The 22,003-nt window shown below is 37.8% G+C and overlaps 4 protein-coding genes and 1 pseudogene across 7 annotated transcripts; 3 read left to right on the top strand and 2 right to left on the bottom strand.

Annotated features, from left to right (window-relative positions):
- Positions 1-86: 86 nt before the first annotated feature.
- Positions 87-3,069, bottom strand: LOC126803000 (probable inactive receptor kinase At4g23740). 4 transcript variants are annotated; one of them, XM_050530726.1, is made up of 4 exons: positions 2,775-3,069; positions 1,164-2,426; positions 413-1,086; positions 87-370 (listed from the first exon to the last, which is right to left on the bottom strand). In XM_050530726.1, the coding sequence occupies exons 2-4, from the start codon at positions 2,392-2,394 to the stop codon at positions 212-214; spliced, it is 2,064 nt and encodes a 687-aa protein (XP_050386683.1). In that variant the 5' UTR covers positions 2,395-2,426; positions 2,775-3,069; the 3' UTR covers positions 87-211. The 4 variants fall into 4 exon arrangements, with proteins under 4 accessions (XP_050386683.1, XP_050386684.1, XP_050386681.1 ...); XM_050530727.1 differs by having other exon boundaries at positions 87-391; positions 434-1,086; XM_050530724.1 differs by having other exon boundaries at positions 87-1,086.
- A 2,530-nt stretch (positions 3,070-5,599) lies between these two features.
- On the top strand, positions 5,600-8,801 carry LOC126803001 (uncharacterized). Its single transcript, XM_050530728.1, has 3 exons — positions 5,600-5,664; positions 6,536-8,175; positions 8,258-8,801. Exons 2-3 carry the CDS (start codon positions 6,537-6,539, stop codon positions 8,662-8,664), a joined length of 2,046 nt encoding a protein of 681 aa, XP_050386685.1. The 5' UTR covers positions 5,600-5,664; position 6,536; the 3' UTR covers positions 8,665-8,801.
- Positions 8,802-9,341: 540 nt separating this feature from the next.
- On the top strand, positions 9,342-10,868 carry LOC126803024 (uncharacterized). Its single transcript, XM_050530761.1, has 5 exons — positions 9,342-9,637; positions 9,726-9,778; positions 10,008-10,190; positions 10,296-10,400; positions 10,540-10,868. The coding sequence occupies exons 1-5, from the start codon at positions 9,412-9,414 to the stop codon at positions 10,672-10,674; spliced, it is 702 nt and encodes a 233-aa protein (XP_050386718.1). The 5' UTR covers positions 9,342-9,411; the 3' UTR covers positions 10,675-10,868.
- Positions 10,869-11,664: 796 nt separating this feature from the next.
- Positions 11,665-14,861, bottom strand: LOC126803029 (hydroxyproline O-galactosyltransferase HPGT1). The gene is made up of 12 exons (XM_050530766.1): positions 14,743-14,861; positions 14,592-14,655; positions 14,235-14,284; positions 13,941-14,122; positions 13,734-13,797; positions 13,567-13,639; positions 13,333-13,456; positions 12,899-12,986; positions 12,751-12,801; positions 12,334-12,405; positions 12,123-12,235; positions 11,665-12,001 (listed from the first exon to the last, which is right to left on the bottom strand). The coding sequence occupies exons 1-12, from the start codon at positions 14,847-14,849 to the stop codon at positions 11,979-11,981; spliced, it is 1,011 nt and encodes a 336-aa protein (XP_050386723.1). The 5' UTR covers positions 14,850-14,861; the 3' UTR covers positions 11,665-11,978.
- An 823-nt stretch (positions 14,862-15,684) lies between these two features.
- On the top strand, positions 15,685-17,132 carry LOC126803854 (cysteine--tRNA ligase 2, cytoplasmic-like; annotated as a pseudogene).
- Positions 17,133-22,003: the final 4,871 nt, after the last annotated feature.

Raw genomic sequence — 22,003 nt, 5'->3', positions numbered from 1 at the left:
ATTAGCAAAAGAACCTTGAATATCACCATATAGACAAGGAATATAATAAACAATGACTAGCTGTAAAATTAACATCAACACCAACCTTCATAGAAGACAATTTATACATAGGAACTCCTACTAGGAGAAAGAAAGTTTTCCCAATTCTGATGGAATATCACTTGAAATAATAAAGATCATAAAATCATAACTACTAACTGAAGAAAGAATTTTACTTTGGTTGTGCCTGTGGCTGTGCTTGTGGTTGAGCTTGTGCCTGTGCTTGGGGTTGAGCTTGTGTTTGTGATTGTGCTTGAGAGGTTGATGCTATGAGCCCTATATCAGCTACTGCTTGTGTTTGTGCTTGTACTTGTGCTTGTGCTGCTTGTGCCTGTGCTTGTACTTGTGCCGCCTGCGCTTGTGCTGCCTGCGCTTGTGCTTGTACTTGTGCTGCCTGTGCTTGTGCTTTAGAGGATGAAGGTATTTTGGCTGGAGTAGATATTTCTAATGCAGATGGTTGATTAATTGGAGTCGCAGTATTCACTTGACGAATTTCTTCTACATTCTTCACAACATCCGGCATTTTTGGTCGCTGTTCAGGCACTCTGGCCACGCAAGACATTCCTATCTGTAACATTTCGACCATTTCCTCCTCAATGTTTGGGTACCTCAGTAGCTCCACATCAAACACTTCTGCTGTCCATTCCTCTCTGACAACGGAGTTCACCCACCTCACCAAGTGAACAACCTCTTCGCCGCCTGTTGTATGTATTGGGCTTTTTCCGGTGAGAAGCTCGAGCAACAGCACCCCAAAACTATAAACATCAGATGCAGGGGTAGACTTCCGAGTGTCCATCACTTCTGGGGCACGATATCCTCCATTGCGCACTGCCAGTGGAGGCATTGGACTCATCAGTGTTGATAAGCCGACATCAGACACACAACCATATCCTTGAGGGTTGAGGAACACGTTCGAGGCCTTTACGTTTCCATGGACAAGTTTTCCACCACTCTGTGTGTGGATATGAGCAATGCCTCTTGCTGCGCCAACTGCTATTTTGAGTCGGGTGTCCCAGTCAAGTGGAATCCTGCCCTCTCCTCTTTTAACTGCAATAGCAAACATTAGTAAATATCATCAAAGCACAAAACTTAGTAGGCAATAATTTCTGTGCTTCAATTCATACCATGTAACATTGCAGAGGTGCTTCCCTGCTCGAAATAATCATACACAACAAGCTTCTCATCCTTAGAGTAATAGTACGCCCTCAGCGCCACAACATTTTCATGACTGATGTTTCCAACAGTCTGCATCTGCTGCTCGAATTCCTTCTTTCCGGCGCTCACTTCCTTCAACCTCTTCACCACAACAGTATTTGCATCTTCCAAAGCTGCCTTATAAGTTGTCCCAAAGGTTCCCTTACCAAGAATCTCAGCAGATGCCCTCAGTAAGTCCTCCAGATCAAATGCAAAATTGGAGCCCTCAAAAAAGGAAATCCTGTTATCCTTGTCTCGATTCCCTGAAGCTCCCTTCTTCGAAAATGCTTGTTTCTTCTGTGCTTTTGCAACACGCCCATTCTGATCACCATCTGAGTTCTTGGAGCAGCAAACGATCATGAAAAAGGCAATAACAACAAACCCCAACACACACCCGCCAATCACGATACCCAAAAGTGCAGGCTCAGACAACTTCTTGTGCTTACTTGGTACAAAAGAACTAGGTGGTTGAACAGGAAGAGCCGGGGGAAGGGCTAGTGATAAAAGATTGTTACCCGAAAAGGCAGAACTTGGGAACCTTTCAAGAGACCTAGGCACACTGCCTGTGAGATTATTGTTTGCTAGATCAAGCTGCTGCAAACTAGGAACATTGAGGTCAGGAACTTCACCCGAAAGTGAGTTGTTAGCTAGACTCAGATATGTCAAATGAGTCAAGTTGGAAATCGAAGAAGGGATGCTCCCACTAAATGCATTGTTGGAGAGATTCAGGACAGTGAGATTCTTCCAAACCGAAAAGTCCAAAGGCAATGGCCCTGAGAACTTGTTGGACTGAAGATAAAGGGAGGTTAACTTCCCAAGTTTAGCAAAATCAGAAGGGAATGGACCTGTTAAGCTATTCAATCTGAGACTCAGAACAGAAAGAGAAGACAGACGGCTGAGAGTGTTGGGAGGAATTGGACCACGTAAGCCAGCTCCAGGCAAATGAAGCTCTATGATTCTGGACTCATCTTTGTTGCAGATCACTGCAGTCCAGTTTCCGCATACAGATGAGTTTTCACTCCAATTTAGAGGGCGTGTATGAGAAACATTGTGAAGAAAATCAAGCAAAGCTTGCTTATCTTCAACAGGGTCACCACTCACAATATGAACCACTGTCCATATGATCAAGAAAATGAACAAAGACTCTATTTTCTTGTCCATTTTCTAAGCCAAAGCCTCAATCTTGGTCCCAACTACATGAATATGAACAATTGAAGCATCAGAAAACTAAGCACAAGAGACAATATTAATTTCCAGAAGTACTCCGAATATAGTTGACTAAAGGGAATTGAATTTGGAGATCAGTCAATAAACGCAGTTATGCTTAGTTTGAAACTTTGAATTAGGAGAAGTGGAGAACACTAAAGCACACACTTTTCTTCTTTCACCTAATCTGTTGGGTACTTAGGTAAGAAAATCTCCCACTAATTTCACTTTATATGCTTTCACTTTCACATCAATATCAAGCAGCCAGCTTCTAGCTCAAACTCATAACCCCATAAAATCATTAAAAACACAAGCCAAAAGAAAAAAAAACTTACTTGCTGGTATCAGATCACACCATAGCTCTCTTTGCTCCACCTTTTTTTAGTAATGGGTTGTTTAGAAACACATTGTAGCTTGTAGTTTCACAGAGAGAGAGAGAGAGAGAGAGAGAGAGAGAGATCCAAGTGGGGAATGATGGTAGAGAAGTGATGTGGTGATGATTATGAACTGGGATTTGCTTGCTTGTGGAAGCGGCATGGCCACATGCAAAGAAGGTAGGAAGAACCAATAAGATTTAGATTAAAGTTATCCATGATTGGTGAGAGAGAGAGAAGAAGAAGAAGCTAGCTACTGTACTGCACCCTTTGCTCGCTTCTAGCTTTTATTTTATAGCGCAGGAACAGGAAGCTGCATGTGGACAATTTGAGGAGGAGGCCACAGAACAGGGAGGGAGAGAGAGAGAGAGAGAGTAAAAAAATCCAACGCAGAAGCTGGTGCACATAATCAAAGAATGACGAGCAGCGCTTCTTGTCTTTAGCAATTGGGTGTTTGTTTGAAACTATGAAGCTATGCTAGGAACTTGTAGTTTTCTATCTTATCATTTTCGCCAATTACGGACCGAAAGAAGACTTGTATTCTTATTGTTGTTTATTTACTTTGAGCATGTTTTTGTGTATACGAACTGTAGGAATGGCAAACAAATCCTCATATATCCTCCGGGATCAAGTAAATGTTTGAAAAAGAAAAAAAACTATCTTGCTTGGTTGATTTGTCACGCAAAGTTCGTACTATCAAGTATCTTACTTGTTTGCTTGAATATTACAATTCACTAACTCTATGTAGTGATAATCAATCATAATGATATGATGAAGCAAAATCTAGTTAGCTTTTAAGTTTTTGATGGTATATATGTAGTAGTAGACGATGTTATAATAAGTAGAATACATGTTTTTTTTCTGTAAGTATAGAGATGACAAACATCTTATTACGAAAATTTATTAAAATGAAAAAAGATACAAAGAGGATTAAAGAATAACAAATACAATTATCTTTCAACCAACTAACAAACAACTAACGAAAATAAAAATTAGGAAATCCTAATCGATCTCTATTACAATGACTTACCACAAAATCTGGAACTGAATCTCAATAAGTAAAACTATATGAAAAAACACCGAAATTAGCAAGAGCATCAGCAGCTTGATTGTCCTCGCGAAAAATATGGCTCGATCTATAATACATTTGGGAGATTCGATAAAAGCAATTGGACCACTCCACACAAAGACTCCAATAAACTAAATGAAGAAACAGTAGACATGTTATTACATCTATGTTTGTTCATATCATCACACAAAAAATCAACTCATCTATGAACACTATAAGTACACGGATTGATGACCACATACTTTCATTACCATTATTAATGTAAATTTTTCGTGCGTTCGACTCTTTACTCTTTAAGATGTTTATCGCTTTCTTTATGTAATTTGTTTTGTTGCTGTTAGATTCAATCCCACAGATCATCAAACAACCGAAAATTCGAAAATTGTTATGACCTCTCAATTCATAGCCTTTCACACAAAATCCTTGCACCGGTCACCTACCCATGCGAGGGAGAATTCGACAATTGATACCAAACCGAAAGTGGCGCCAATATTTGACCCTTAAGTAACAATCAACGGTGATAGGCGATGTGACACTTCAGTTGATGCTGCCACATACGATGGTTTGTTATGAAAAGAAGAGTAATTACGGGCCTCTGTAAATCAGAGCCAAACGTTTGTGTTTCCTAATAGTGCTACTGTTTAAAAATTGGCACACAGCGGTCACAATCATTTTATTGACTATCATTAAACTAATTAAACTAATGGGGCATTCATCATCTTTGTTATAATACTTTTCCATGCAAATTTATAGATTAAGGAGATGAATCTCAAGCCATTATTAAACATTACTGGTGATGTCAACGGGGTATAATTGTAGTAGTATAAGACTAAGATGTGTATGGATTCCTAACCCATGTTATTGAATAGGACAATGTAACAATAATGTCTCGAGCTTTTTGTTAAAGTGCACCTTAATATTCTATGGTTGAATGTAAAATTAAATTTGCAGGTTGGAGCAATTGCTTACACTTTGATTGACACCTTTCAATTAATTGTAATGTAGTCACTTTAAGAATGAGGATCACTAATCACGATAATCACAATAAGTTAGATATACTGACTTTATGATCTTGATCTCCATGTTAGTTTGTAAGATTGTATCAAACATAAATGACTAACTAAATAAGTGTGATATGATGGATTCAATAGTCTTTGAGCCATGTTTTTATAATTTTACCCGTTTTTATTATCGTTTTGCAAAGTTTGTACTAAATGAGTCCGACAAGCAAATTCATCTATAATTTTTTTTTGACATAACTAATTCAACAAGTGACAAGATTGATCATATTGTAACGGACTTGACATACCCCAACCTTGTTCATACATACATACATACTTTTTTTTTTGGTTAATTCATATATACTTCAATCAAGTGCGAAAATGTTATTTTAGAGACATAACTTGTTGTCTTGTTCATCGGACCAAATGCTCGTTAACTTTTTCCACAATAAAATTTTCACCCATTTACAATTAACCATGGTAAAACAGAAGTTACTTTACTCACAAAAGGGACGCGTGTCGGCATTTGATTGCGTTAAGGCTATTTCACTTTCACCCACCCCGCGATATATCGCCAAAAGCTGCAAACATCCGAATTTAAAAATAAAAAAAAGCGAAATTGAAAAATCGAAAAAGACGAGAAGAGAGAAAAGGAAATATAAAAGAGAAACCCCCTCCCTTCTCGAAACCCTAAAACAAAATATCGCGATAAAATTAAAATCCCCTGAAAACTCTGCTCGCGGCTGCCATCTCCGTTCTCTCCTCTCTTCTTATCTTCCCTGTAAGTCGCTCATATTTCTCGTCTCTTTACTTCAATTTCGTCCCTGTAATTCTCCTGATCCCAGTTTTCCTTTTACTATTTATTTCTGGAGCAAATTGAATTGTTTGGTACTTGAATCCTGGGTTTGGTTCATCACTGTCTCCAGAAAAATAATTATGAATTTGGGTTCTTCAAGTTTTTGTCTTTGTGTGGAATTTGATAAAGGAAATGTTAAATTTTTTGCAATGGATTTCAATTTGGAACTATGTGCATTCATTGAGTGGCTGATGATAATAATCAAACTATTGGTTCTAACTAAATTGATGAACATTTACATAAAAGATAAGGGTTTGGATGATAATGAGGATTCAAGTGTTTAAGAGGTTAATTAGCTCAAAGGGATTAAAGATTAGAAATTTGGATGTTGGAAATCACTCAAAATCAGATTGGCAAAGAACTGAAGCTGCAGTTATAGGCTTATAGCACTATGATTTTTGATCAGCATTTGCTTTCTAAGCTGGATTCTGCTATTTCTGCTTATAGCTAAAAGACCCTCATTTTTACTTTATAGATTCATGATTCTACTAATTTCTGTTTACTGTATTATCAGAATCACTAACATTCTTCTAACACACATGTAATTAAAGCTTTAGCACATGTATAGACTCCATACAAATCGAATGATCAGATGCTGTTGAATTTTGCTTACTCTCCATGTAGGTTTGTTAATCTGTTGCTTCTTTGTATATTAATTTTCGTAGCAGTTGACACCATTCTGGATGGAAAGAATGATGTTGGTTTTACTTGCATCAACCTTACATGATTTATGTTTTGATATGAGATTGTCTATAAAGTAGTGTTATATAAATCGAACTGGTTTTCCTGCATGTAGCATGGTTCGAGAGAAAGATATTTGTTGGGAATATGCGGAAAAACTAGATGGAAACAAGGTGAAATGCAAGTTCTGCCAGAGAGTTCTGAATGGGGGAATTAGTAGATTGAAGCACCATCTATCTCGGCTTCCAAGTAAGGGTGTAAATCCCTGTAGCAAAGTAAGAGATGATGTTACTGATAAGGTTAGGACCATCATAGCTTCCAAGGAGGGGGTGAAGGAAACTTCCAGTAGCAGTAAAAAGCAAAAGTTTGTCGAAGTTAAATCTCCTCCTGTAAATGTACCTCCTGTTAAAGCTCTCATATCAATTGAGACGCCATCACCAATTCAGAAGGTTTATCCTAATGTCACTCCAATGGCCCCTTCTTCCCTGAATAACCAGGAGAATGCAGAGAGAAGTATTGCTTTGTTCTTTTTTGAGAACAAGATTGACTTTAGCGTAGCCCGTAGTTCATCATATCAGCTAATGATCGATGCCATCACAAAGTGTGGTCCTGGATTCACAGGTCCATCTGCAGAAACTCTAAAGACTACATGGCTGGAAAGGGTGAAGTCTGAAATGAGCCTACAATCTAAAGATATTGAGAAAGAGTGGACTACTACTGGCTGCACCATCATTGCTGACACATGGACTGACAACAAGTCGAGAGCTTTGATCAACTTCTTGGTTTCATCACCGTCGAGGACCTTTTTTCACAAGTCTGTGGATGCATCTGCATATTTCAAGAACACAAAATGCCTTGCTGAGTTATTTGATTCGGTCATACAAGATTTTGGCCCTGAAAATGTTGTGCAGATAATCATGGATAGTAGTTTCAACTATACTGGGGTAGCGAATCATGTACTTCAGAATTATACAACAATTTTTGTGTCTCCTTGTGCCTCTCAGTGTTTGAATCTTATTTTAGAGGAGTTCTCCAAGGTTGATTGGGTGAACAGATGCTTCCTACAAGCACAAACCATTTCGAAGTTCATATACAACAATGCTTCAATGCTTGATCTCATGAAAAGGTTCACTGGAGGACAGGACCTCATTAGAACAGGCGTCACTAAGTCTGTGTCCAGCTTCCTCTCATTGCAGACCATTTTGAAGCAAAGATCAAGGCTGAAGCTCATGTTCAACAGCCCCGAGTTCTGTACCAGCTCTTCTTATGCTAATAAAACACAGAGCATTTCATGTATTTCCATTATTGAGGACAATGATTTCTGGAGGGCAGCAGAAGAGAGTGTGGCCATCTCCGAGCCATTTCTCAAAGTGCTGAGGGAAGTATCTGGAGGTAAACCTGCTGTTGGTTCTATATATGAGTTAATGACCCGGGCCAAAGAATCCATAAGAACATACTACATTATGGATGAGAACAAGTGCAAGATATTTCTAGATATAGTTGATCGAAAGTGGCGAGATCAGCTCCATTCTCCTCTACATGCAGCAGCAGCATTTTTGAACCCCAGCATCCAATACAACCCGGAAATTAAGTTCCTTACATCTATAAAGGAGGACTTCTTCAAAGTTTTGGAGAAGCTACTGCCTTCGACTGAAATGAGACGCGACATTACTAATCAAATATTTACATTTACAAAGGCAAATGGGATGTTTGGTTGTAGCCTAGCAATGGAAGCCCGAGATGTAGTTTCACCTGGTGAGTATAGGACTATTCGTACCACATAATGTTGTCATTGTTGTGCTTATGTGTGTGTTTTTGACCTATTACTTCATCACAGGGCTTTGGTGGGAACAATATGGCGATTCTGCACCCTTATTACAACGAGTTGCCATCAGAATACTGAGTCAAGTCTGCAGCAGTTTCACCTTCGAGAAGCATTGGAGTGCATTCCAGCAGATTCACTCCGAGAAGCGCAATAAGATCGACAGGGAGACACTAAATGACCTTGTCTACATAAACTACAACCTCAAGTTATCAAGGCAGACGAGGAACAAGAGCTTGGAAGCTGATCCTATACAGTTTGACGACATTGACATGACTTCCGAGTGGGTGGAGGAGAACGATAGTCCAAGCCCGACTCAGTGGCTTGATCGCTTTGGTTCTGCTCTGGATGGGAGTGACTTGAATACAAGACAGTTCAACGCTGCCATATTCGGTTCAAATGACCAGATATTTGGTTTATGATTCTTCAATCAATTCAGTAATTGTTCTTCAACATTCCTGTTGTATTTTCCCTGTAAAAATTGGTATTCTCTAGCTCTCTTTGTATAGGGTTTTTAGGGTAAGTAGTCCTCTTGAACATCAAACATGTAGGCTACAACCTCTTACTTCTTGTAGTCATGTTCACTGAATTTATGTCATTTTTTACCAAAGAATTAACTTTTCTATTCCTAATTTCTCAATTTGTAGCGCTCAGACATCATTCAACAATACATTTTTTTTCCAGTGTACTTCCATCGTATTACAAAATACAAGCATCGTTGTATTTAGTTTTTTCTTTTCTTCTAACAAAAATTGTAGGAAAAACAAAAATAAAAACAAAATAGATACAGTAGTATGTAGTTATGTTTCTCATATTTTATCTCATATTTTTTCTTCATTTTTATGTTTTTTCAAATTACAATCATATCTTTCAAATTATAGTCAAATAGATTTTGGAATTTGATAAACTCTGAGCAATTTGAGTAGTTCAAAAATTTAATCGGCATATGTCAACTCTCTTTCTTATTTTATTAATAAAAAATTCGCTACATTATTGATACGTCACATCCGATAAATTGTACGACATGTCGTTTTAGATCCCGCTTAATAAAACGCGCTAACTCCTTACGCGCCTTCTTCTTCTCTTCAAAGACTTCCACTTTTCTTCAACCAAATCACTCTCCGACGAAAACCGAAAGCCCTCGCCGTCGTCTCTCCGATTTCCGATCAATGGCCTACGAATACCGGAAAACCTCATCCTACGGCGCGCAGATCCCTCCTTATCGCCCCGCCGCTTCAGCGCAGCCGATGTACGGACCGCCGCAGCCGTCGTCGGCTTTATACCCCAGGGTCAACCAACACGGCCAGGCGCCGGTCGATCCCCCGTATCACGGCGGCGGAGGTCACCGTCACGTTCCTCACCACCAGACCGCCACCGCTTCGACTCCTTCTACCTGTAAGTTTTGAATCTTGATTTGCTTTTAACGAATTGATTGAAAGCTCGTGTTGATTTAGGGTTTCGAATTGTGTGTGGAAATTTGCAGCGGGATTGGGCATTCGTGTTGCGATAAAGCCAGAGTACCGGATCACTCCTCCGGTGAGTTTTGGGAGTTTCAATTGTGTCAATTAATGATAGAAAGATAGAAAAGATTTCATTTTGCTATAGAAATTTGTGTGCTTAATCTCATATATGTTTTTTTTAATTGATTAGATTAGTGATTAGTGAAATCCGTTTTGTTATTGTTGATTATATTTTGCATTATTTTCTTGAGGTGTGTTTGGTTGAAATGTGTGATTTGATTTGGTTTGTGTTTGTGTTTGTGTAGCCTCAATTGTCTACGCAAGTTGGAGAGATTCCCCGAAGCAATTTCCAGTTCAACTTTGATTTTGAGAGGAAAGTGTTGACTGAAGCAGAGAAGGAGACTCCAAATTGGGGCAAGCTGGGGCTGGAAAACCTCCCACCGCCTAAGGCTGCCGAGGCACGGCCTTCTTCTTCGTCCTCCTCCTCGGTACGGCATTTTTAAACGATTTTGAAAGCTGGATTGCTTTCAATTGGTTTATCATCTCAGTTGGAAGTCATATTTGAGTGGTTCTTATTGCTAATGCTATTGCAGGGTTCTGTTGGTATCCCGGTTGCGAGGAAGCAGCATGTCTCTTCAGCGCTCAGCCAAGAAGTAGTACCTCGTGCAGTTGCAACTTATGGAGACAATCCTGAGAAGGTTTGTTATTTTATGTTTTCCTTGAGGTGTTTGACTGTGCATTAAGCTTGATATCATCACCAAGTACTGGGGTGATGCAGATAGTTATCATGATATTCGCTATCTAAACTGAAGAAATGCTTTTCTTTTTGCTCTCCAGGTTCGGGAATTTGTCAATGGGTTCAACGCTTTACATGAGATGGGGTTTCCTACAGACAACGTTGCCGATGCCCTTCTAATGTATGATAATGACAAGGAGAAGGCACTCGCCTATCTAATCAACAGTTCGTCGTGAGGTGTTGTTGTGCTGGATTTCTGTACTGTTTTAGTTGTGTTATTGTTGTCCACTCTGATTGTAAAGAATTGCTCTTGGGCTTCAGATATGTTAGTCGCCATAAGTCTGTCTAAATTCTAGGTTTGCCAGGCTTTGGTGCACGCTTCTGTGATGTATATTTTGAGTTACATACCGATAATTGGATGGTGCTACAACTATAATAGGTCAAATCATATCTTTTACAATTTTAGATAAATATAACAAAATTTGATTGCACAAGTCCTGGATATCTTTGTTTATCTTGGGGAAGGTTGATCTCTGGCATTGGTCATTTGATCTTATGATCTTTACTGTTTAAGGAGGCAGAGTGAGAAATCTGTGTTTTTGTTTCACTGTCTTGTGAATCGTACTTAATTTGGCTAAAATTAAGATGGTTCTGGCATTACAGTACTGTACAAAGGATCCAGATAATTGTATGTACCAATCTTGACCATCTTCCCAAAGAGGTGTACATATTTATCAAAGAAACCAAAACTTTTTCACTGATAAATAACCCAAGAGTTAAACATGATACAAAACTGTGTTGTTGCAATAAGAACACCCTCTATTACACTCTGAAATTTAGTGTACTAATTAATATAAAGCTATACCGACTGCCTTCTGTAGGCAGAGTTTGCTAAGTCCCCATCTTTGGAAAAAACTTGCGTACAAACTAGTATGTACGCGTGCGTCCAAACTCTCGTTTATTTGCACACTTTGCGAATATAAATACATGATTTTAACCGTTTAAAAGTTTAGTTTATTACTAAAGATCATTTCTGTAAAATATCAACATAAACAAAAATCGTCTTCATAGTCGATTGCATCAAACAAATGAACGGTTATGGTGAAAGTTAGTAGTCTCATGATCAACCGTCAATTTGTTTGATGCAATCGACTATGAAGACGATTTTTGTTTATGTTGATATTTTACAGAAATGATCTTTAGTAATAAACTAAACTTTTGAACGGTTAAAATCATGTATTTATATTCGCAAAGTGTGCAAATAAACGAGAGTTTGGACGCACGCGTACATACTAGTTTGTACGCAAGTTTTTCCCCCCATCTTTCCTATCTGCTGTGTGTACTTTCATGGGACAACACTATTTCAACTGATGGGTAAGACACTCGGGAGAACTTGTCATTCGAGCTATGGCATTCCCCAAGCCTCACCGTCTACATTGTGCAGGCTTCAAACATATCATTGGGATGTAATGGTTTAAATCGTTTAAACCATAACCTACATCCAGTTTAACTTTTAAGCACGATCTCAAAGCAAAACAAATCATACGCCAGCACATATGGCTCCTGTAACAGCAAAAAGCACCTTTAGTAAACCAACTGAATCGAAGAGGGGTGGCACCAAACTTTATATAGTGATTTCTACATGTTTGTGTGTGTTCGTGACAGGAGAGTGACAGAGACAGACCTCCCTTCCATGAGGAGCAGCAAAACTTGGCATCACTAAGATGTTTAACATCAAGTCCAATAAACCAAGATCCAACAGTGACATCATCATGGGCATAGGTACGGAGAATATTTCTGCAGAACGGTCCACCAAAAATAAATTTAGTGCTTTGCATAGTGATAAATGAAGGAATCCGTTTTAGTGGAAATTTTTTATCAGACTGAAGACTCACCTATTTATTGAAACAAATTTGGCCAGGGCTTGAGAGATTACATACATCTCACCTGAAGCATGGCGAAAATATCTGTTGAATGCAGAAACATAATTTTCAGTATAAACTCTTCAAGATTAGGCATGATATATATGGCTGTAAATCTGTGACTTGTACCATTATATTAGTCATATTTCATGTCTAGATGTGAATATTATATGTAGATGGCAGGAAATCTGAAGAATTATCAAACATACATGGGATCTTCTAATCAACAGGATGTAACTAATATCATACAGTATAACTTCTATGAATTTCAGCCCAAGTGAATTGCTCCCATTAGTTAAACCTTTGACTATAATTCTTAAAGAAGTTACACGTTATCAGGAGGTCATCTACTTTCAATTAAATGATGAAATAGGCTGAAGTACAACTTACGATTTTTTATCACCAAATTTCCACCATTCTGGTTCATACCAATTTTGACTCCTGTCGAACACCAACAGGCATTAATATGAGATAAAAATAGTTGATGCAATTCTCATGATTGTTCACAGTTGTTTCTGAAGTTCTAGACTATACTCACGGCTCAGAGAAAACTTCGCCAGACTTCATGCATCCAATATAAACACGAGGCTTGTCTAAATGACTTGCAAGTGTAGTTCCCAGAACATCTGTGCAGGAAAAAAAGATAAAGAAGAAAGATAAATATAAGGAGCCATCTGCAGCGTACATACATGCCAATGAGAAAGATATCTAATGATTGGTAAAAGCGAAAATTCATTAAGACCTATTAAACACAATCTTTTCTCTATTGACACAGAATGGAGTTTCGCAATCTACTTTTTAAAGAAATCATATAGAAAGAATATGATAAATACATATAATAATTAGCCAAAACAATTGGAGGGGTAGCAATTGTGAAGAAACAGAGCTGGTGCAGAAACAAAATGGATTTTCCAGTTGGACATGAAATATCATGAAAATGCCTAATGAAAGACGAGTCAATGTAGTACGAACCAATATTTACATAAATATCATCATTGACTTTGGCATAAAACTCAGCATCCCATTTATCAGCAACATGGGCAAAGAAAAGTTTAGCCTTCTTTGAGAACTCTTCAGGTGCCTCCAGATGGGCATCCTACAAAAAAGGGGTGAAATTGATCAGATCACTGACATACCATATATTTTCTGCACACCTCCTAATTAAAGAAAGTACTTTTAACTTGATGCAATGTCCCTAAAACGTACAAGAATGAGGAAGTCTTTGGTCTGTCTGTTTTCATTGTCAATAGCTACGTCCAAACTATCCCCACGATTTGCACTGCAGGACAAGATATCAACAGATCAGTGCTCTAAAATCATAAAGGATTTGGCATGAGCATGGGAGAATAAAGGGAATATGATGAAATGCAAACCTCCTTCCAATAACAAATCTTGCAATTATTCCCTTCCGATCCTCCATATATTTCAAAGCAGAACCTACAGGAATCAATATGCAAACTTTGAAAACCTTTGAAAGTCATAACTTTCAGTATGTTACTACCATAACTACATCTAGAAAAGAATGTTTCACAGCATTCTAGGTGACGAATCACCCAAGAATATCAAGATTTACACATTACCAGTTCCCATCCATGCCTTACGAATTGCATCTCTATTGTTCTTACGACCAAACTTTGTGAAAATTCCAATCACCACCAGTGGCCTGGTTTCATTTTTCAGCGTGGAGCGCTGTACACTAAAACCCTCTTGTTTCGCTGCAGCCAACTCCGCCTCAACTGCTGATAACTTCTTATGCTGTTCCCTAAGAAAGAAACTTTCCTAATCAAAACCATAGATTCATACCTAAACAATGGAGTCACTAAACTCAGTCACAAATCTTAAATGATACCAGAAACAAATGACTACCATCTTACCTGCAAGCTATGATTTTCAATGTATCATCCACTGATATGACAGATCCCCCCTAAAACAACAAGAAACAAGAATCACTTCACATTGCTAAACTTCATAGATTCTGGGGAACACGCTTATCTACACAATCATACATCACTGATCACTGTAAACATGAACAATAATGCTTTCATACCTAAAACCCACCATCAACTCTAAGAGGATGACATTCTCACTGTGTATCAAAAACCTACTAAACCCACTAATTACAATACAGAACAAACTCAAATGTGATCCAAAGCTTTCATCTTTTTTCATTGCACATAAACCTTAAAATCCACCAAAAACTGAATTTCAAATACAAAACAAGAAGTGCTCACCTGCCCAGTAATCCTATCAAGCTCTTTAATCAAGTAGACCCTGTTCTCTGAATCCTGCCACAACCTGCATCCAACCCCAAAATTCAAAACCCTGTTTTTCAATCTCAGAATGAATCAAAATCTCAAATTTAACAGACCAAACAGAACCAACCGTCCGGCGACGTAGATTGAGGCGAAGGTGGCGAACATTGCGACCAGAAGAGTCGGAATCCGGGACCGGAAAACCTTCCCGGGGACACGTGGCGCTTTGCTCTGCATTGATTCCAATTTGGGTTCTCCAAAAGATCAAAACTTTGAGATGTGGAGCAGTGAAAAATGGTGGGTATTGAACGAAGTCGGGAACAGATCAAAGGTTTTGACTGGAATTTGGGATGTCTTCAATGTCGGAAGTCAGTCGTCAATGACTGAGAAGACGTTGCTAACTGGTTGAAGTCGTTAAAACAGGTTGGAACTTGAAGATCAGTTGGTGACGCCTTTTTCTTTTCTTTGTAAGTTCGTTAAAATTGGGTGTAACAAAAGGTTCAGTAAATAAAATTCACATTTCATTACTGACCCATATAGGAAAAGGGTAGAATTTATGTTTTCATTGATTTACAACCATGTACGTTTTTGCTAAGGAAACTAATTCCTATCTTAATTAGAAGGATGCTAACAAATCTGTATAGAAAACTGTTGCTTGATTAGCAAATTTGTTAGCGAGACTCTCCCTGAAGCAAATCCTATTATCCTAATGTAATCAAGCAACAGTTATCTATACCGATTTGCTAGCATCTTCTAATTAAGATAGGAATTAGTTAGTTGGCCTATAAATACTGACACGTTTGCAAATATAATCGTAGCACTCTAGGGTTGACATTTTACAACATTTTTCTCTATTCAGAGGAGAGTCAACCCAAGATGACAAGGACGTAGCTATTATACGAGCAACAACTCGATTCAAATTATTAAAAAGTTTATATTTATAATTAAATTTTAATATTTAAATATTAACTCATCTTAAATTTTTATATATAATTTAAAAATAATCGTAAAATTTCTTTTAGCCGACTCACTTTGAAATACTAGTTCCGCCCTTACAAAATGAGTTTACAACTGGATGAGCCAGAAAGTGGAGAAATTCAAGCCCAACAATCCCAACAAGGTGTACGATCTCAGCCACATCGGCCACGCACGCGCCGCCGTTAGCTTTGATTTGCTCTTCAATACTTGAGGTATCGAGGTTATGATGTCACATACGTGAGGAATTTCACTGATGTTGACGACAAAATCATCCGTCGGGCTACTGAGCAGGGGGAAGATCCAATAAGTTTAAGCAATCGTTTTTGCCAAGAGTGTCTCAATGACATGGAAAAGCTTCAGTGCCTCACTCCAACCCATCAGCCGCGGGTTTCCCATCACATGAAAAAGATAAAAGAGATGATAGAGAAGATCATTGAGGAGGGTTATGGCTACGTAGTAGAGGGAGATGTGTTCTTTGCTGTTGAGAAATTTGAAAATTACAGAAAATTATCTGGACAAAAGTTGGATCATATTAATTAGGGCAGGTGAACGAGTTTCTATAGATTCAAGAAAGCGCAATCCTGCAGACTTTGCACTGTGGAAGGCAGCAAAGCCTGGAGAGCCAAGTTGGGAGAGCCCTTGGGGACCAGGAAGGCCGGGGGTGACACATTGAGTGCAGCGCCATGAGTAATCACTATCTTTCGTCCAAATTTGATATCCACGGCGGCGGTATTGACTTGATTTTTCTTCATCATGAGAATGAGATTGCTCAAAGTGGTGCTGCAGACCCGAAGAGTGGTGTTAGTTATTGGTTGCACAATGGTCATGTCACAATTAACGATGAGAAAATGTCAAAATCATTGGGGAACTTTCGCACAATTCGTGACATTACTGGAGTATATCACCCATTGGCCGTGAGATACTTCTTGTTAAAAGCCGCACATTATACGAATCCACTCAATTTCAGTGAGTACGAGATGGTCAGTGCATCAAATGATGTATATGACATATATCAGTCTTTGCAAAACGGTGAAGATGCTTGAGGTAGTCCAGAAAGAAGGCACAGAAGAACCAAAGGGGCTGCTGCTGAAGGAGTTGAGGCTAAAATATCCAATGACTTGGACACCCCAAGCATATTGACTGGTGATTTGAAGGATGCCTTGAGTTCTATAAACAAAATTGTGTCTGATTTAACTAAAAAGAAGCAGGAGCAAGAACAGTCGTCCAAAAGAGTTTTGAGGATTTCAAGTCCCTAGTTGAAACAACGACACAAGTTAAAAGAGTTTTGGGGATTTTGGGTCTGTTGTCCTCCTCTACAGTCTACATGCTCTGAGGTATTGCAGGAATTGAAAGCCAAAGCTTTGAAGAGGGAAAATCTTACTGAAGAGGATGTGATGCGTACTATTGAAGAGAGAACATTAGCAAGACAAAAGAAAGAATATGCAAGGAGTGATCAGGTCAGACGCGACATGGAGCAAAGGGATTACAATTATGGATGTGGGCACAGGGAGTACTTGGAGACCTTGCAAACCAAAACATTAAAGGTGAAGAACGAAACGCATTATTACTTGCATGATCAGTTGCTCATATCGAAGATGGTTTTGTTGCCATAGTAGGATAAATGGTTCTGACTTCTGAGTCGACGTGTATGTTTTACTAGCTATTTCTAGTTTAGTTGGTGAATTTCTGTTTGTTTTAAAGGTCTATCTCCAATATATTGAAGCAAACTCCTTTGTGTCTATATACAACGTACTGTTGATGTGGTTCACATGCATGTACCCCTTAATTTAAAATTGGAGTATGCTTTCTAATGAATGGATCTTGAATTATTAACATGATGCCTTTTAAATTCTTATTAATGTAAGCAGTATGATTAGTTCTATATATGTTTCCATATGCTTCATATATATATATATATGTTGATATTGATGTGGTCAAAGACTTATATTCTAGTAGTTCTATATATGTTTTAATAATAGAATTTTCCCATATATATTGATATGGGAGACATGCTAGGGTACCCACCGGTACCACATACCCATAATTTGTATATAATCTTGGTAATTTAAAAAACCGGTCATCAAGTTACCCATTCAGATTTTGACACATGATTTTTTATTTTATATATTTTTACAAATTTAACAACACATTTGTTGTCATATTAATAAATTCGTTCAAAAACATGTAATACATATCATCAAATAGGACTAAAAATATCATTTATGATTAGGATCATAGTAATTCTCATAACAAATTGGTGAAACATGTAAATATAATAGATATAACAGTTGTACACAACTAAGTACTCTATTACATGAAGCATATATTATCTCTACCTAGAAAAGTTCTAGAAAGTGTGAAAATATACCATCTACAATAGGGTTGTAGACATATATTGTCTCTGCTAGGGAACTTCTTGTCTATGAGCATGTAGGATACTTTTCGCCTAGAAGGTTATATCTTTTCTATTAGGGTACTTCTCGCTTACGACCATATATGTATAGTCTCTAGTATGATACTTCTCGCCCAAGAGCATGTATCATGCATGTCTACTAGGGTACTTCTCGTCTCGGGCATGTATAGAGTAAGAGCATGTATTATCTCTACTAGAGTACTTCTCGTATGGGAGCATGTATCGTCCCTAGTAGGGTACTTCGATCTCGCCTAGGATATTCTCTACTAGGATACGTCTCGCCTCTTCTTCGATGAAATCTATATAAGCTAAATTGGGTTGCCTCCCTATCTCTCTACGCATTTTGTGAATCCTTTTGCTTTCTATCTCTTTCGTTATTTTCTCTTCCTTCTTCTTCTTCAATTCATCTTTTCCTCCTTGCAGTGCCTTCTAAAACTTTTTTTTTTCTAATACGTATTGGTGACCAGGTCATCCGGTTACCCCTCTTTCTAAATATTCATGACCATTAGATATACTAGAGATCTGACGGTCATAAATATTCAAAAGACCCCAGTACACGGTACCCACCACTACCGTAGATTTTCCATTGATATGGTCTCAGACTTATTTTTATTTATTGGTTAAGATATGGTCTCAGACTTATATTCTAGTACTTTTGAATTTTTAGATTTTGGCAATTTTGATACTGTGGGTGCATCATCTTTCACGACAGAAACGTGTGCCAGTCAGAAAAGGTGCAGGCGGCATTGCAGATGCAAAGGGTAGTTGTCACAACTCCTTTACTTATACTAGCGAGTAGCGTCAAGCAACGTACCAAATGATTGTAATGTTTTACTCCTTCTTCAGTAAATTTTATATATTTACAAAATTCTGCATGGTTGTGCATAGTAGTCATAATCTCGCTCCCTTATTTTGTTAAGGGAACATACTGTAGTTAATAGCAATATACGTTAGAAAGTGACCTTAATATGTTGTGTATATATATGAACTTGAAGTGCTTTGGGCCCAGTTTGGGATTGATTCATGGCCTGGAACTGCTTATGCTTTCAGACTTAAAATATGGTGTTTGGTAAAATCTCTTAAAGCAGCTTTTGGTCAGAATTGCTTCTCCTAACAGCTGGTTTTGAGAAGCTGTCATTTGGTTGCTTTTCAAGGTGCTTTTGGAAAACAAGGATCAACAGTAACTCATTTAAATGAATTTAAACCTAACTACCAACTATGTCCTCACTCTAGTACGATTATATATATATTTCAACTTAATTATAGTATTTATTTACAAATAAAAATAAATTTTAACTTAATTATAGTAAATCTAAATATTAATGAAAATTTACGATATATATATATATATTTCATTAATATCAAATAGTTCTTGGAAATCTATGACATCGACATAATTTCTTATAAAATTTTAATTAAAGATCATTTTGTTGGTGCATAAAAGGTTGGATAGTGTTTATTCAAAGAAAAAAAAGGTTGGATAGTGTGTAAAGTTGGAATTGGGTTGGAATTATCCAAGCTATAATTTGATTCATGTCCAATATGGTAATCATACACAACCACAATACTATTTTTAGCAAGCCCCTTTAAAATAATTCAATATCAATTCTCAAAACACTTTTCAAAAACAGTTTATCAAACACCTCAGCTGATTCCTCTCGCACCAGTTTTAAAAGTAATTATGCCCACAACACAGCAATCCCAAACTGGGCCTTGGTCATTGATGCTATTTGCAGTCTAAGAGTTCTAGTCTGGAAATATAACTGCAGCAGGCCAGTAGATGTAGTTTTCTAAGTAGATTAATTTGTCTTCTTAGCAGATGTTTTATTAGCTATTTCTAGTTTTGACTTTTTTGATTCAGGAACTTGCAGCAGCTCTAGTTTTTAGTAAACCTATCCTTTTACCATATTGCTTCAATAAATTACATGTTGAAGTATTTGAGTACTGTTTTCACTACTTGATAGATTATACTACTACTACTTCATTCTTAACAAAAAAAAAATTAGTATCAATGTCAATCCACTTATAGATACAAGAGTAGGTGACAAAATCAGGAATATATAGTTATATTCATTCAACTTTCCACTCCATATAATGTTCAACAATCTGTGCAGTTCTCTGCTGATATTACCTGATTCATTTTGTTCTTAGAGAATTAATTGATCGAGAGGTCCCAAATTTTGGGCTCATCCGTGGATGAGAGAAATTATAAAACACAAAGCCGTAGACATGAGGAGATCGACATCATTGAAGGTATACAGAAGTAACAAAACCAAAACGATGACGATCGTCATCTTTCGGTGGCGCCGTGACGGTGCTTATCCGCGTGCGTGTAGAATGTTAGCTTTGGTGCTCAATGGTCGGCAAACTACTAGTCCAAAATATTAGCAACCAGCCAACAAGAATACAAGATGTCGAACTTGAACAGTTGAACATGATCTGTGAAGGGGACCTGGCCGGGGCCAAAGATTAATAACTAGTAGTACGTACAAGAAGAAACAAGGACAATACTTGGTATTTAAGTTTGATTGATCGAGATTGAATACGATAGGTATCAACTATCAAATTCGTTTAATGTGATCTGTGGACTTCCAAGTCTTGAGCTAACCATCTTGAAGAAATGGTGCCACGTACATGAACCAATCGATCTTGGTCCAAATTAATAGGTGGTCGCCGAATCTACCCTAGATCGGTTGTACGTCATTGTTTTTTTGGTTGTTTTTCACTTGTACATATGTGCTCGAATGATTCTTTACTCAGCTGCCAATACAAGTGCGAAGATAGATATAGTTTTGAAGGAAAACATATTGTTTAGCCACAAATTCCAAATGAGTTCTGGATTAGAGGTTAATTTATCCCTCCATGTTCAAATTGAATTGCAATTCAACCATGTCCGTTAAGATTTCATCACAAAACAATAAAGATGCTCGATCTGCATGTTTAAGTTGTTTTGATCTGTACGTTTTGGCTGTGCATGCAGTTAATGCCCTGTAGCTGGATTATAATTATGATGATCGACATAAAATATGACAATACTGACATGAATATTGATTCCCGGTGTGACATATAGTTTGCTCATTTTCCACATGCACGCGACAATGTTCTAAATCAGCTATTAAAAACACTTTTCTTAGGATATATAAAGAGAGTCTATTCACACCACTAGAGTATGGGCACTCCCAAAATCTAACGGCGCTTGCAAATCACGCGTCGTTTGCAGACCCACCTACAAAGCAAACCACACGCATCCCTTCTTCCTCTCTGCTTCGCCTCTTCCTCTGTGATCAAATCAGAACTTGAAAACCATAAGCTCATTTGTGTTCTTACAACATCAAACATGGAGAAACCGACCGGAGATTTAAACCCAAAACTTCGAACCCGATTTGGGATTCAAACCCAAATATCAAAGAAATTCCAATTCAGAGATAGATCAATATGGAATGAATTTAATGCAATAGGCATCAATAGTGAGATCGGAGAATCAAATCTCCTTCTTCTGTAATTGAAAATCTATAAGCCATCTTTTGAATTTGAACCTCGTCAAGAAAATCTGGAAAGAGACTATAAAACTGGGTTTTAGAGGATGAAAGTGAGAAAAAAACACGAGGGGAACCGCTCAAAGCAATCATATAATATGATTCACATTCATCCAACTCCATACAACAAAATCACAAAATACCATAATCGCCGATTCACCATGCAACAACATCCAGCTCTCTACATTTTTTTTTAATCTTAGGTTAGTCTCTCGGTCTCTCCATTAAATCCTTCCATTAATGGTCATTGCCTTTTATCTCCAATCTCCGCCTTGAAGCAAGAGACGCAATTCTTCTCCTTCTCACTCGCCTAGTAACAAAGACCTAACGAGAAACAAACGCCCAACTAAAAGAACAAAGCCACGTGTTAGAATATACGGTTGAGATTGGTCGCAAATCATAAGATATTTTATATTATTTTACGGTATGATACACACTTGTAAGTCAATGATGACCAATATCAA

Source organism: Argentina anserina, chromosome 7 (assembly GCF_933775445.1).
Source record: "Argentina anserina chromosome 7, drPotAnse1.1, whole genome shotgun sequence".
Taxonomy (NCBI): domain Eukaryota; kingdom Viridiplantae; phylum Streptophyta; class Magnoliopsida; order Rosales; family Rosaceae; genus Argentina; species Argentina anserina.
The sequence above is the reverse complement of the archived record's forward strand: the minus strand, read 5'-3'. Positions and strand labels throughout refer to the sequence as shown.

Bases quoted from the DNA above. Each gene is read 5' to 3' on its own strand.
- LOC126803024 (XM_050530761.1), top strand. From the start codon at position 9,412: ATGGCCTACGAATACCGGAAAACCTCATCCTACGGCGCGCAGATCCCT. The intron at 9,638-9,725 runs GTAAGTTTTGAA...GGAAATTTGCAG, and splicing joins CGCTTCGACTCCTTCTACCT to CGGGATTGGGCATTCGTGTT. The intron at 9,779-10,007 runs GTGAGTTTTGGG...GTGTTTGTGTAG, and splicing joins AGTACCGGATCACTCCTCCG to CCTCAATTGTCTACGCAAGT.
- LOC126803029 (XM_050530766.1), bottom strand. From the start codon at position 14,849: ATGCAGAGCAAAGCGCCACGTGTCCCCGGGAAGGTTTTCCGGTCCCGG. The intron at 13,798-13,940 runs GTAATGTGTAAA...TGATTCCTGTAG, and splicing joins TAAGGCATGGATGGGAACTG to GTTCTGCTTTGAAATATATG. The intron at 12,802-12,898 runs GTGAGTATAGTC...GGTGTTCGACAG, and splicing joins GGCGAAGTTTTCTCTGAGCC to GAGTCAAAATTGGTATGAAC.
- LOC126803001 (XM_050530728.1), top strand. From the start codon at position 6,537: ATGGTTCGAGAGAAAGATATTTGTTGGGAATATGCGGAAAAACTAGAT. The intron at 8,176-8,257 runs GTGAGTATAGGA...ACTTCATCACAG, and splicing joins CCGAGATGTAGTTTCACCTG to GGCTTTGGTGGGAACAATAT.
- LOC126803000 (XM_050530724.1), bottom strand. From the start codon at position 2,394: ATGGACAAGAAAATAGAGTCTTTGTTCATTTTCTTGATCATATGGACA. The intron at 1,087-1,163 runs GTATGAATTGAA...TTGCTATTGCAG, and splicing joins CACCTCTGCAATGTTACATG to TTAAAAGAGGAGAGGGCAGG.